General features: G+C 35.1%; 1 protein-coding gene across 3 annotated transcripts in view; it reads right to left on the minus strand.

The window, feature by feature from the left end:
- Positions 1 to 261: 261 nt before the first annotated feature.
- Positions 262 to 14,895, minus strand: part of LOC128682901 (proton-coupled amino acid transporter-like protein CG1139) — a 34,241-nt gene continuing 19,607 nt past the window's right edge. Inside the window, exons 3-10 of one of the 3 annotated variants that reach the window (XM_053767903.2) lie at positions 7,237 to 7,368; positions 6,814 to 6,964; positions 6,003 to 6,212; positions 5,290 to 5,562; positions 3,517 to 3,695; positions 2,779 to 2,948; positions 1,855 to 2,031; positions 262 to 1,345 (exon numbers count right to left, since the gene is read on the minus strand). In XM_053767903.2, the coding sequence (XP_053623878.1) occupies positions 1,326 to 1,345; positions 1,855 to 2,031; positions 2,779 to 2,948; positions 3,517 to 3,695; positions 5,290 to 5,562; positions 6,003 to 6,212; positions 6,814 to 6,964; positions 7,237 to 7,368 (1,312 nt within the window). In that variant the 3' untranslated portion in view covers positions 262 to 1,325. Of the gene's footprint in view, positions 2,032 to 2,778; positions 2,949 to 3,516; positions 3,696 to 5,289; positions 5,563 to 6,002; positions 6,213 to 6,813; positions 6,965 to 7,236; positions 7,369 to 14,895 lie in introns of all 3 variants that reach the window. The other 2 variants (XM_053767902.2, XM_053767901.2) reach the window with 2 other exon arrangements.

The following is a 14,895-nucleotide window of genomic DNA, read 5'->3' on the forward strand; positions in this document are numbered from 1 at the left end:
CTTACTTACCTAACCTTCACACATAGCATATGTATACCAAAACATGCAAATTCTTGCATGTGACGTCACAGCAAGCGACATTTTGTATAGAGCGTTTGGATGAGTCCAAAAACGTGCTTAGCATTTTTTTCTAAATCATAGGTCCACAAATATTTTGAAAAAAAAATATGATAGATATAAAAAAAATATTGCCAAAGCCTATTTATAACGAAATTGTATGACTTTTTTGTGACTTGTTTAAGTCGTAAATAATAAAACGTATCAATTAAAGTGACATTGAAATGTCATGTTAGTTTTATTAGAAACGTCACAAGCATCCGAAAACACTATCAGACAGGACAGGTACTTACATATTAAATAGATACCTAATCACAGGCTATCAGGCCTAGGCCATCTTACATGAGCTGTGTCGGCTTCACACTATCGCTGAACCATAGATTATATGTATAGTAGCTGAACAGTCCTCAAACTATGGCGGTTCGGCATACATTGCTGGTTTTACATTACGGTAAACAAAGGCTTTCATACGAACTACGCAATCTTCATTAATTCGAGTCGCCATCTGAGTTCAAAGATAGTGTATAACTGACATACCTATACTACTTATATATATATTGTATTGCATCTTGCTTGAGCTTCGTATGATATAAAATTATTTATCGGACAATAAATAATTAGTTACTGCATTTCTAGACAAATATATTTGACAATGCCATTATATATAATATAAATATATAAATATAATAGATATAATAAGAGCTTCCTTTCCAAAGCCAGGCATAGATAGAAACGTGAAAGGGGTAATGAGATGATCAAAACAACCATTTTAATCGCCTTTGAGCCACATACAGACTTTGTATAAAGTATAAAATATTTTCTCCATGCACAGCTCCTATTAGTGAGAGCGTACTAACACTGATGTCAGATTTTATGTATGTACTCGTACTTGGAGAGATCGGTACAAATACGTACACATAAAACAGAAAAAAATGTTATGAAAATTATATTCTTCTCAGTTTATGGTAAACACATTTAACTATTTATTATATAAATAATAATACTATTAATTATGTCCGATACACATAGTTAAACTCACAAAAGTAAGATTAAATCACAGAAGTAAGTATTATTCGAAATACTATGTTATAAACTTAAATTAATTCTTATCACAATTTTAATCAAATACATTATTATATTGAATGTTAAAATTTATGTGTAATCCGTGTATTTACTATTGCAGTTATAACATCAAGCATCAGAAGACTGTAAGGAAAAATACGTCTTAACTAAATGAAAACTGTTTCAATACTAAGATATTTCATCATTCACATCTGATGGCTGACCCCTGCTGGAAATAAACCTCATTTTATGTTAAAATGGGTAATTTAATTTAACACAAAAATTAATAAAAATAGTTAATTTTCATTTCGATACTGTAATATGGCATGAACATGAGTGAATGCAACTTTTAAGGTTCTGTAAATCTTAGGCCGCATTAACACTAGTAAACATGTATATTGAATGATGACATTACTTACAAAGAGTGTTTACAAAATATGCTCATACATTTTAACTTACTAGTATAACGACGGGCTAGCCTATTCAGCGTATGACTTCGCATATCTGTATCCCGATTAATATTTTTTAAAAGTAAACTCTTTAAATGTCATTTTTACGAAATGCATACTTTATAGAAATCATGTAATATTTAATTTATGTAAATAATTTTACATGTCAACATTGTAGGTTATACATACATATCTAAACAAATGTATAATTAAATAATTTATTCCCTAAACACCCTGATGATTGAGGCTATGCTCTCATAAGTCCCTGTGAAGAAAACGAAGATACCTAACAGTATGATGATGGCGTCTTTCACAATCATAGTCCAGGGGACTCGCCCGCGGTTTTGTGACGTCATAACCATCTGGATTATTGGCGGGAACATGAGGGCCAGGGCTGTGCTGCTCACCGCTCCCACCAGGGAGATAAATAATCCCAATTGTGGAATTGACTCCGCCAAGATGACTGCAAAATAATCATTAATACAATAACATGTTAATTTTGTGCATATAATTAAGGTGCATAAATAAATCAAACAGCTACATAATAACTTTTCTTCAATTGTCATATTAAATTAAAGATTTTAAAACTCGTGTGTTTCTCTTTACCAAGAGATTACTTTCTTAAATCTAATCTAATCAATTTTTTTAATACCAATTATAATTTTATATCAAGAGTCTGTATATATGTATGTGTGTAGGTACCTTACGGGTATTGTATGCTGTGACACTTGAAAATCAAATTCGGATTCAAACAGTCACTACTACTATTTTCTGTTTTTTTTTTAATTTAAAAAAAGATTAATCCTCGCATTTGTTCCTGGGTTTTGCGAGTTAAGCTCTGATTTTATGACCGGTTGCCTGCCTTACGTCAACCCTCTTTGAGAATGCAATTACCACCTGTCAGCTGCCAAGGCTTTGTATTCCACAATCTCGTACGACATCCTCTCTAGGGGATATAGTATAGGTCAACTTCTAGGAACCACAAAGTTAAACAAAAGCTAGTATTATATAAAGAGTTAAGCGTGTGTGAGTTAGTATGTTTGAGGCGGGTAATCTCCTAAAACTACCGAACCGATTTCAAAAATTCTTTCATCATTAGAAAGGTACATTATCCAAGATTGCTATAGTCTATATTTTATCTCAAAATTCCAACGGGAGCGAAGCCCCGGGCAACATCTAGTAATAGATAAAGTAATATTGTAAAACCAACACGTAATAGCGACGAGAAGAGCTCGATAGCCCAGTTCCTTTGCCACTGGTGACTTGTCGCCCAGCTTCGTCTGCAGGTACGGCCAGGTGATGTCAATGGGCACGTAGAACTGAAGGGGATAAGTGAACAGGATCGCAAACGCTATCAGCCCCTGGACTACGTTGCTTAGACTGAAATATGACGGGAAAATATATTTTGTTACTTTGTCTTACAGTTCACTTATTTATATCAAAAGTTTTCTAGAGACTAGCTGTGCCAAAAAGTAGCATATATCACTCGCTTGCTCTTCAACTATGACCATACCACTACAAAAACTACCTTCATCCAATGCTCCATTTTAACGTGAAAAAAGACTAACAATATAAAATAGTCACAGGCACTTTTTTTCAAAGCTACTAGTTTTTTGTGTTTTTAGTATCAAACATCACAAATAAATAAATGTACGTACATATAACAGTTTACACAGATTGAATTAGCCCCAAAGAAATCTGGAAACTTGTATTATGGGACACTGACTAAAAGATACTAAATTATATAACATACTTATATAGGTCATCCCAAGACCCAGGTCAATCTAAAAATAAGTATCTAATTTTCAATCTTGATTTGACCGGGAATCGAACCCGGGATCTCCGATGGTGCAAGATGTATGATGACCATTACTTACGCTAAAGCGGTCGTTAAATTTTAGTTACATGGACTAGAATCATTACGGTATATGATATACCCGATACTGACATTTCCCCGGGCTTCAGGTTGAGAGTAAGGCTCCCCTCCACAGCGTCCCCCCACTTGAGGTACCCGAGGAAGCCCACGACGATGAAGATGCAACCCACTACCACCATCCCCACGTTTAATACCCCCAGAGGCTTTTGAAACGTCTCCGGTCTTCGCATCTCATTCTTTAAAGGTAAAACCTGAAATAAAATTAAAATTTAAAATTTTCAATTGATCATGTAGGTACGAATTCCTTGTGATCTTGTATTCAAGGGCGCAATAAGAGCCTATTGACCTCAGTATTTTTATATTTTTGTTGATAACAGGAAACATAAAAGAAAAATGTTTTTATTAAAGATCACACACTCCCGAGATGGGTTTACGCCCCGATACTTCGTTTCTTTTTGTTGATTGTTGAAATTGTTCCTAACATGTCCGGCGCAAACCATGTATTTTGGAGAAGAAACTGGAAAAAACCCATCTGCATGGATTGTTTACGCCGTCATAGGTATTACGTGATTTAAAAAAATCACCAAATCTAGGTCTGTCTGAGAAGTGTGAATAAATATTATTGAAAAGGTAATATTTATTACGTATATACCTATATCATACCTAGATACGGACATTATTATACGTATGTATATATTATTTTATTTTGACATTAATCGTCAGATTTTGCTTGCAGCTTGGAGCGCTGCTATATATACATACATACAAATTAAATACATAATAACTTGTGAACTAACTATAATCATTGTAGCCATCTAATCTAGAAATAGCGTATCATTCTCAATAGGAAACATCTCAAATCGCCACTACAAATACAACTTACAATACCTCCTTTAACTAGCATCATTATAATTATACAAGTCTTTGTCCCGTCCATCAAGCCACAATGCAACTTTACGTGTGTCCGTCTGTACATTCATTATGCACAATTGGCTGCACATCCACTGTATTGTTCGCTTATTCATCATTAAGCAAATTACGCTTTCCGTCCATTATATTTTATTGGGTAACAGATTTTATGACGGGGAGAGATTCGTCGTTATTATGACTTGAGAGTTTGATGTCTGGAGTTTTGTCGATAAATCAGTAACCCCCAGTAGAACCAACTCTTAAGCACCCAGATTAACTTTGATTGTTACCAACATTTTCTACATATTTTTAGATTAACGTTTGTTTGAAATTGTGTACAACTGTGTCCTAATTAAGTAAAGAAGTAAAGATTTTTTACTGGTCAACATATTGTAATGCAATAATAGAGACAATAATTGAAATTAACAATTTCAGTCATTTTACTCGAATTACCTCGAGTACTGCCAAAACACCCATCTTACAAATTGCAGATAATATTACACTATTAATATTTTACGCTTGTGTCATGTAGTAAATGATTGCGCCTTAAATTATATTGTAGTTAAATCATCATCATCATTTCAGCTCTTTTTTACTGCTGAACATAGGTCAATGGTATTTTTAAATATTTATTTTTCTTCCTATACGACTTCCTCTTTAAATTATTACAAAAAATATCCTATCCGTAACGGTACATACAGTCGATTATCGAATACCTGTAAGGCCGAGCAGTCGTGGAAGTCTGAAGATGCCAGTGAAATCGCCTAATGGGATTTGACATTACTTTTACGACTACCTATCGCTATTTAGTAAATCAATTTGCAGGTTTCCTCACGATGGTTTCCATACTGGTCGTCGTAAGTTACTTTATAGACAGTATGTCAGCCACTGACGGCTCGCAGTATCACGTTCGATGGACAAAATTAATCTTCTCACCAGTCCGATCCCTTCAAACGCATAGATAGCTGTGCCGAAGTACAAAGGTATCTGTTGCCATGAAGCGATGTAATCCCTGGTGTGGACTGCGGGCAGGTCCTGGGCGGCTGCGTAGATGACTGTGCTCACTCCCAGCAGCATGAGGACGTTGGCGATCGTGGAGAACGGCGTCAGGTACTTAAGGTTGCGAACCATGCACGACAGCAGAAGCGGCACCATCACAATTATGATGTGGATCGACAGGTCTAACTTGAAGCCGTAGTGGTCGCAAATCTGGAAAAAAAAATGTTGTGATTTGGGCCATGATTACCGAGACTTTTTATTCTCTAGATAAATTTTCACAATTGAGTGCATATAGTGTTAATTTTGCATGCAAATGATACGATGTTACCGATACATCTATTATTTTCTTTTTTACTATCTATATCCACTTGGATAATTTTCGAGAGACTGTTACTACCACTAGGTACTTACCTAGTGGTAGTAACAGTCTCTCGAAAATAGGTGTTACAATTCAGAACATTGAAAAGCTAGCTCTTGTGTAAATAATAATAAAAACTTAGTTGAACAAGTTCCAGTATTCTACTATTCCGATCTTTTCTTTAACCTAAGTAACCATAAATGGAAAATCAATTATGAAGATAAAGCCTTAACACGTCGTCGGTGCGCAAAACCAAATCCTTGTAAGAAAGACCACAACAAACCCCACTTACCATTTTTACGTTATTTGCGATGAAGACGATGTACACACAGCAGAAGCCAAGCTGCGTGATGCAAAGGAACATGTTGACCAGTATCCTCATGGTGGTGGCCAGGCGCCGCAGCCGAGGAGGACCATGGAGGAACACCAGGTACACTGTGTCTGGGAAGTTCGGAGGCTTGTCGCGCTTCGTCTGTCTGTACATCTCGTCTGAACAATCCAGCTGGAATATTTGAAGCGTCAGCTTATCCAATTTTGTGACAACTAATATGGAATCACTTTTCATGGCTGAGAACCACGTAAATTTGTTGCGCCTGCCTTCTCCAAATGCAAAAACCAGTACGCAGGTTTCCTCACGATGTTTTCCATCAGCGGAAGCAGGTACTTGTTTATGAAAACAACTATACATAGGTCCGATTTGTATACAAGCTCATGTGGCACGAGTAGGTTTCGAACCTAAGATCTTTCGATCCACAGGCGGGTATTAAACATTACACCACCACTGCTTCAACAACTAGTACATTAGTTGCCAATTTTAGCCTACAACTTTCTCTCGTCTGAGTGTGTTTTCGGTTCCTTCCCCAGCCATAGCGCGTCACATTAAGGTCAAAAGCCCAGGGTCCGCTTTTCCACTTTTTCGTCTCCACTACGAACGGTCGCCGGCATCGTTGATTGTCAGACTATTGACACGTCCACGATTAGTCCTCGACTTTGACACGATTAAATTGTGCCCTAGCCAAACTTATTGGTGAACGAGACACTACTAACTATATGCATTTACTAAATGGTAACAGAAACACGCTAGAAGAGTACCAACTACTTACTAAAAGGTGTTGAGCATGGACGCATATGATGCCGAGGCAAGCCGTCATGATGGTCGCGAATACGAGCCCACCGTTCTTGAAGGCGTCTCCCATGGCCAGCAGCCCGCTACCGATGTTGCCTCTGAAGACGTGCAGCAGTGTCTCCATATATCTGGAAATGAAAACCGTAACGCTCGTATGTTTAACGCTAGTTCGGATTATATAGGTTCGAGTTGATGACAGAAGATTTTACGTTTGCGTTTGAAGAGCTACAAAGGAGAGTAATAATAACATTATTTATTAAACTAGATTATAGGTGTACCATGGCCTATAGACTGGAAATTTCAATGTTGCGTCACAGCCCCGAATACCACGTGAAGTTGACGAAGGAAGTGAGACAAATAAACAAATATCATTATTTGAATAGCTGTAAGACAAACTCACGAAGTGGGATGTGTGACTTGATACTCTGAAGCCGCGGCCGCTTCCTTGCCGTTCTCAAGACTGTGACCTCTCTTCTCCATGGGCAGGATCTGTTCTCGCGACTGGAACATGCCGTAGCCGTCCAGGCCATTGCTGGAAAACACATTTTTTTTTGTAAAGCTTCGAATACACTGGGCAACATTTGACACGCAACATATCACTCTGTAGCACGCATTACCATTGACTCCAGTGAAATATAGACGATCTCACTCATGCAAATTGTAATGAAAAGTAAAGAACGATATGTTGCGCGTCAAATGTTCCCTAGTGCGTTCGTGGCTTAAATCATCATCATCAGATATTATTGGATATATTTGTACATTCAACGTTAAAATTATGTGGAAGTTTAGAGTAGTCAAAATTGCCTTAGATTGCTCGTGTTGTTTGCTAAGAGTATTATATTAAGAGTGGGTTGTTCCAGTCACAGATTTAAAAATATGTTTTTGTATCTGGGGCTCCAGTCAACTTTTACATAGTTAGGAATATGAAAGGACACAATTCGACTAGTTACTATACTATTCCAGTGGGTAAAACCAAAATAAAGTGATTCAAAATAAAGCTTGCCGAACAAATCACATCTCAAAACTAAGCACACCGATCAATATTAAACTTATGACGTGCTATAGTCCATCTAATCTTCTTGTGGCAAAAACGTTCTAAGTTGATCATTGACAATCATAGATGTCGTCATGAACACACTCATCCTACTATGTTTGTGTATAATACTAATAATGACCGCTATTTACTATCATTATAATGACATTTGACCGGTAATATTTTGTGCAAATACGAGTACAAGCACTTAGCTCTGACTAACAAGCAAGTAATATAATGATAGTTTTAGGGACCCGCTCTTATAATATTTTTTCTGTTGTGCTCGTCCACAGCTCAGTTACTGCAGGTTTATTTACTAGCGGGGTCATCCCGGCTTCGGTCGGGTAAAAGCCATAATAAATGAAACACTTCATCAAACCTTCATCAGGAACCACACATTTATTTAAAAAACCCGCACCAAATTTCTTTTTTTAGGTCAGGTATAATTATACAACACAATAACAACCAAATAGAGACAAACAGACAGCGGGAAGCTATTTTTTTTTCTATACTATGTAATGATGATATGCAACGTTAGATTATAATTTAGAGAATTTATTTTAGCTTTAATATAATAGTCGCAGTGCCAATAATGCTGGCAGCGTTTCCTCGCTGTATAAGCGTGACTTATTCGCTGAACGAGGAAGCTGACAAAAATAGAGAATAAAATGGAAAACCTTTTGTTTTGAGTATAATGTCAATCTCATAAAACAAAAAAAAATGGTAACTCTGTGACATACACATAACTATTATTTTAGTTGCATCATTGCACCATTCCATTTTCGAAGCTAAGATACTAAAAGGAAATACTGATAGTGGACTTATATAAAGTACGGAACCCTTAAGTCTAAAACCGTTTCGCCGTTTGCACTGCTGTTTACTTCGTCGCGTCGCACGCGTCGGCATCATGTCGTGTTTTCTCGGAACGAAGTAGGTAACCAACAAGAGTAGCGCCACACAACACAAATATTTTATACCTTTGCTAATAAACTATTAACATAAAAGCTGTAAGCTCGATATTTTCGATTACCTAAGTACTTGTTGTTGATATAAAAAGTTATAGACGTAGTGAGTTGTAATAGCAACGTAGCAATGTACGGATGACCTCTCAAAGTCTTTTGTAAATGAACGGGATAAATAAACAACCCAAAATAAGACGTAGTAGAATAATACAATCGAATGAGACGAAAAATATTACGTAGTTAGTTCTTTTAAAAAATGGCAAATATATAACAACGTGTATAATGCATAAAATTAAAATGCTACATTTTGAAAGAATGTTAAATAAGCATAGTAAAACGGTAAACAAAGAAATTGGACACAGTTCGAAAATCTCTGTTGTATATCGAATATTTCCAATCCTGCCGAAGACCGTACATAATTCGCAAACATTTTCCGCTCTTGTTTGTAAATATTGAAGATCAAATTTAGAGGTTATATACATAACAGTGTAAGGGTAGCACAGCTGGAAAAGTACCTTATGTTAATCTGACCCTCTGTGAACAATGGTAACACCAAAAATAGTCCCAAACAGTTTCGACGTGAAAGAAGAACAAACAAACACACTTTTACTCTATGGCTCTCAGACCAGCAATTTAGAATTCTTTTAATATTACTTATACATTCTTCTCAATGTCATGAAGGTTGTTGTTACTCCAAAACTACTTTACCTATATCGATCAAAATTAAGCTGTTACATCATATGTTCCCATTTAAAAGACAAATATAGTCGTATGTTTTTAGAGATATTATTTCTGATTATATACCTATATTAAAAAACGTATTTTATTCACAAATTAATTGTTACTGTACTTAGTTGCGTAAAGTTTAAGACTAGACTATGCTTTGTTAAACGATAAATGTTTCTACAGTGTTCAGGAATTTTTAAATTGTAAGTCTACGTAGATAATATTTTACAATGGAATGAAATTATTTAAATCACATTTTTAAAAAAATATAATTGCAATATGATTATTTTTATATTTTTATATTTGTATGCCAAATTCGAATGAAGCTGTTCACATAATTATGATCGAACTTCACTTAGAAGTTCGTTTGATCTTCAAATATATGGAACACATTTTAAAACACAAACAACAATTTTGTACCCATTCAATGCAAATAAATATCTACTTTCTTTCTTTCTTTTTTAGGTAAATTTCTATGGTTTGTGATAGATTATTAATATGTCGATATATAGTGAACTATCTATAGTGAAGTGGTTAGTAACCATAAGTTCTGTGTTAGTAACCTACTAAGTAATTTTGAATGCGAAACGGGCGACAATCGCGTCGTCAATCTATTTAACACAGATTAATGGAAATGATGAGTTAGATCTTATAGTGCACCCAGGATCGGCTACTATCGAGGGATGGGCTACGTCTCGCATCCAATGCACCAAGAACCCACAACAACAACAAAACATGAGGCAATATTTTATTTGTTTTTAATAACTTTAAAAAATGTAGTCGACTGCATATCAAGTTACCCTGCATCATACTTTATGCAGCGGCAATAAGAGCGAATTTTCAATGAATTTGGGTAGGTAGTTAGGCTGTTGACTCTACATAAAGTAAACGGTGGACTTGTCCCATTTAGGGACTTATAGCCAACAGGGCGAGGAGTGGTGGTCAACCGGACAGTGAAAGAGGAGTGAGAGGACATGTTAGTTATTTACAGTAATATTTGTATATTTCTTAAATGTAATTAATTACTAGTGAGTTAGTATAATCTGTCAGTCATGTCATGTGGCTGCCCAAACATAGCCGCAGCTATGTGAGTCTGCGACGAGAATAAACCACCTCATTTGATAGGTCATGTATTGAATGAGGCGGTCTATTCTGGTATCTCGTTTGCCTCATTTTGTTTTGTTATTATTGTCTATGCTGTGTTGTTGTAAACGTCTCCACGTGCTGAAGCCTCAGTTTTGCTAAGAAATCAGACAATTTTAAATTCTTAGAGTGCATTGCACCGTCAAGAAACGCAAAGTAGGTAGGACGCTATTTTGATTATTGCGCGCAGGTTAAAGTCAAAGTTGATTGGTGCAAGTCGCACTTAAAATATTTTCATAGCACTGATCTAGTAATGAAAATTATAAAAATTACTTTGTTTTAATTTTACTGTATATATTTTATTGTTAATAAAAACTATCTTTTTAAATACACGAAAATATTGGTAATAAGACGAAGACATGAATGACATCATCAGAGTTTCGTATCAATAGTAGTTGAAATGAGCTTGTAAATAAGAGCCACAATTGATAAATTTTTGAGACACCATTTTGACATAATGTTAGAATTAGCGTCGTTTGCTCGTAAAAGTAAGTAATTACAGTTTAAAATGTTGATACTGTTGCCACCTAGCGGGTCAGAATCCCATCAAGGTTTACTGGTCGATTGAATAATGCTATTTATGGATTTGGACTTATGGTCAACGGACTGTGAAAAGAAGTAATCTGTTTTGTTAGAAAATGACATGAAACAATCAAAAATTGATCATTGTGTTTATTTTTTGTACATTGAACAACAATGAGGTTTTCGTACCTCTAATATTTTTGAAAAACCTATCCAACGACACACTATAATTACTGTAGGAAAGATGAAAAATATCATCCCACTTTAAGTGTAGGAGAGGTACCCTAAAAATTTTGTTTTTTCAAGATTTTATTTCACCTTTTTGCCGGCGTTATAATGTGTACTTATACCCATTCTGAATTACAAATTACATCATTATAATTCTAATAGTTTTTCAGCTAGACCGCGGACGGACGGACGGCAAAACCCCAAAAAGAAGTCATAGTAACCTATGGCTATGTAATAAATATTACTAGGTACTTTTAACAAAGGACAAGACCCGATAAAAATCAAATTGTAAATTCTATAGCCAACCACAGACCATTAGGTTGAGTGATTTGTGATGCCAACCTGTGGAGCTCGACTACAGACGACATACTAGGTTTTCCTCAATAAATATTCTTTCTCTTAACAAGTCACAATTTGTTGATATGTTTTGAGAAAGAATATTTATTTATTCTGTTTTATTTCCCCGTCCTTCGCTAATAACAAATAACCTTTGAATCACTATCATCTATTTTTTAAAAATCGCATCAAAATCCCTTGCGTAATTTTACAGTTCTAAGCATACATAGAGACAAACAGATGGCGGGAAGCGACTTTGTTTTATACTATGTAATGATAAAGGTATGCACACTTGCACGTTTTAACTCGTTTATCTCATCGTCGCGTGTTCGCGTTTGCATTAAGGGCTGTGACGCCACAAGGCCTGCGGTATGTGTAAAAATAATGCTTAAATTTTATAAAACGATTTGAGATTGAACAACCGGCCACCTGCCTGACGCCAACCCTCTTTGAGAATTTTTTTGTTTCCTATCGCCTGCCAAGACTATATGCCTTTGGTCGCCTCTTACGACATCCACCGGAGGATTTGGAATGTTCTAGTGCGTCAACTAGTATATGGTAAACTTTGATTGTAAATAATTCAGTTTTAGATTAACTAATCGTTACATAATACTTGTGATACAGGTTATATAACTAATACAATTAACGATTAATCAAAATGTTGACATCTTAATTTACCTAATAGGTACTTAATTAATACTTATGGATATAGGTTTTTAACAGTTAAAAAAATAATACTTTCCTTTAGTCTATCTGAATGTTTAACTATGGATCATAAAATATTCTGTTCCATCCTTGAGCTAGTCCCAACTAATAATGCTAAAGTAAGTTTGTTTGTATCTTCACGCATTATCTACTGGACCGAATGTCATGAAATTTGGTACACGGGTAGAAAATAACCTGGAATAACACATAGGCTACCTTTTATCCCGAAATTCCCACGGAAGCGAAGCCCCGGGGCGCAGCTAGTATTCTATAAATCTAGAAAACTCTAATCAATATGTGTCCCAATCACACAACTTACCACGCTCTACCTACCTCTCTCATTTATTTCAGAATAAATGTTTTTTATCAGGTAAAATTTATCTAAACCTACCTAGAGGAAAACAGCACGAATGATGAATGTATAATGTCTAAGGATGTTTTATCAATGTCGATCATATGCAAATGTATGCCGTCACGCTCTTAACAACCTTGTTAAAAGCGATGGCGAGTTATCATGGAAGTGTACAACTTTTGAAGTCGAAAAGCTGGGTTATAGTAGCCCTTTGAAAATATCAACATTTTTTGTTCAGGTGTTATTAAATACAATAGTATCATGTCTTTATCAAGTCAAGAGTTGCTAAACTCTTGGCGAAAATTTGACAGTACGGCGGGCTTCTCGGTGGAATTGAAATTCAATGTATGTAATGTAGTACAATCCTACTAATATTATAAACGCGAAAGTTTGTGAGGATGTGTGTATATGTTACTGTAAAAGCACGAACTACCGTAAATCCTAAGATATTCCAGTAAAACCTAAGATTTACCAACTCTTTACCATTAGGTAAAAGTCCGAACAATTTTGCGATTCGAACTTTTACCACCATTGACTTGGTAAAACATAAGATTACATCGAAGGCACGGTAAATATTGAGAAAATAACTTTACTTTTGTTATTTTTTACTACTTAAGAAGTATTTTAAAGGTTATACTTTACCTTTAAAAGCTAAAAACATTTATAAATAAAAATACTTACCAAATGAAAATAATTTAAAATAGGTAAGGATTTGACTAATTACTTAGTTAATTAATTACTCTCATAATTATGATACCTACATAAAAATATGTAAGGTTTTGACTGAAAAATAAATGATTAATAATAGTTTTATTCCCAAAACCAACATTTACCAGCCGTCAGTAGCAAAACCTAGCATATACTAAATTCCAATGGCAATGGCCCGAAAAAATGACAATTATTTAAAATAAATCCGGTAAATCCTAAGATTTTCTGAAAAACCCTAAGATTTTCTGAAAAAGATTTACCTGTATGCGGACTTTTACAGTTTGTTACTTTTTCACGTAAAATCTACTGGACAGATTGTTATGAAATTTGGTACACAAGTGGAATATAACATAAATAACATATATTGTTTTAAGAAATATTTAATTATGTAAATTATTCTTGAAAATATTTTAAAAATGTAATTGCTATTTCAGGTGTAAAATTTATTTCATTTTCACAAATTAATTTAATGATACATTGTTCTTTTGTTAAAAATGCTATATATTATTTTCATATGTATCATCACATCACGCTTATTATGTTATCACTGTTTGGACAGCTGTAAATACGAAAAAACAAAGGCGTGCGTAATTCTTGTTTATTCTAGAATGTGCCAATAATTTAGCAAATAATGTGATACTGGTATGATCATGGCAGAAAGTCATTTAATTCAAACTGCAGTAAATATTAAATACGTTTTTATTGATATCTAATTAATTTCTGTACAAAAACAATTTCTAAAGACTAAAACTCCGAGTGAAAAAATATATTCGAGGACAGATCGCTTCCAGCAGTTTTAAAGATTATTAAACAATAATAGAATATAAATGTAAAAAAAAGGTTAATTCAACGTTTTTTTCAATGTACGAACAAAATGATTTTCGTAATGGAATAAACTGTTTAGTCTCGGAAATTATAAGAGAAAAAATCGATAACATACCGGCTAAGTTTGTTAATACTGTCACTAATCTACTTACTTCAAGTATTGCTAAAGCTATTTCTTGGTCAATTTCACATAAACACACTCGTGCCACATTACATAACAGAACATGCACAAATAAACAATAGTGTTCTCAACTTCTCACTATCAAAACAATTTGTATAACGGCTTCAAAATCTGGTTCAATTGTCTGTTGATCTGTTTCTGTGTTTTCGGCCGGCTGATATAGTCTGCTAAAGCGGTGCCTAAGCCTGATGCTGCCGCAGACACGGCGCCCTGGAAGGGCCTATTAGGAGGGTAGCCCTGGTTATAGACGGGCCTCTGGTTGAAGCCTGGATTAAAGCCTGGTTTAAAGCCAGGGTTGTAGCCGTAGCCTCCGAGTCCTCCGCCACCGAAGCCGTTTC

The sequence above is a fragment of the Plodia interpunctella genome, chromosome Z (genome assembly GCF_027563975.2).
Source record: "Plodia interpunctella isolate USDA-ARS_2022_Savannah chromosome Z, ilPloInte3.2, whole genome shotgun sequence".
NCBI classification, from domain to species: Eukaryota; Metazoa; Arthropoda; class Insecta; order Lepidoptera; family Pyralidae; genus Plodia; species Plodia interpunctella.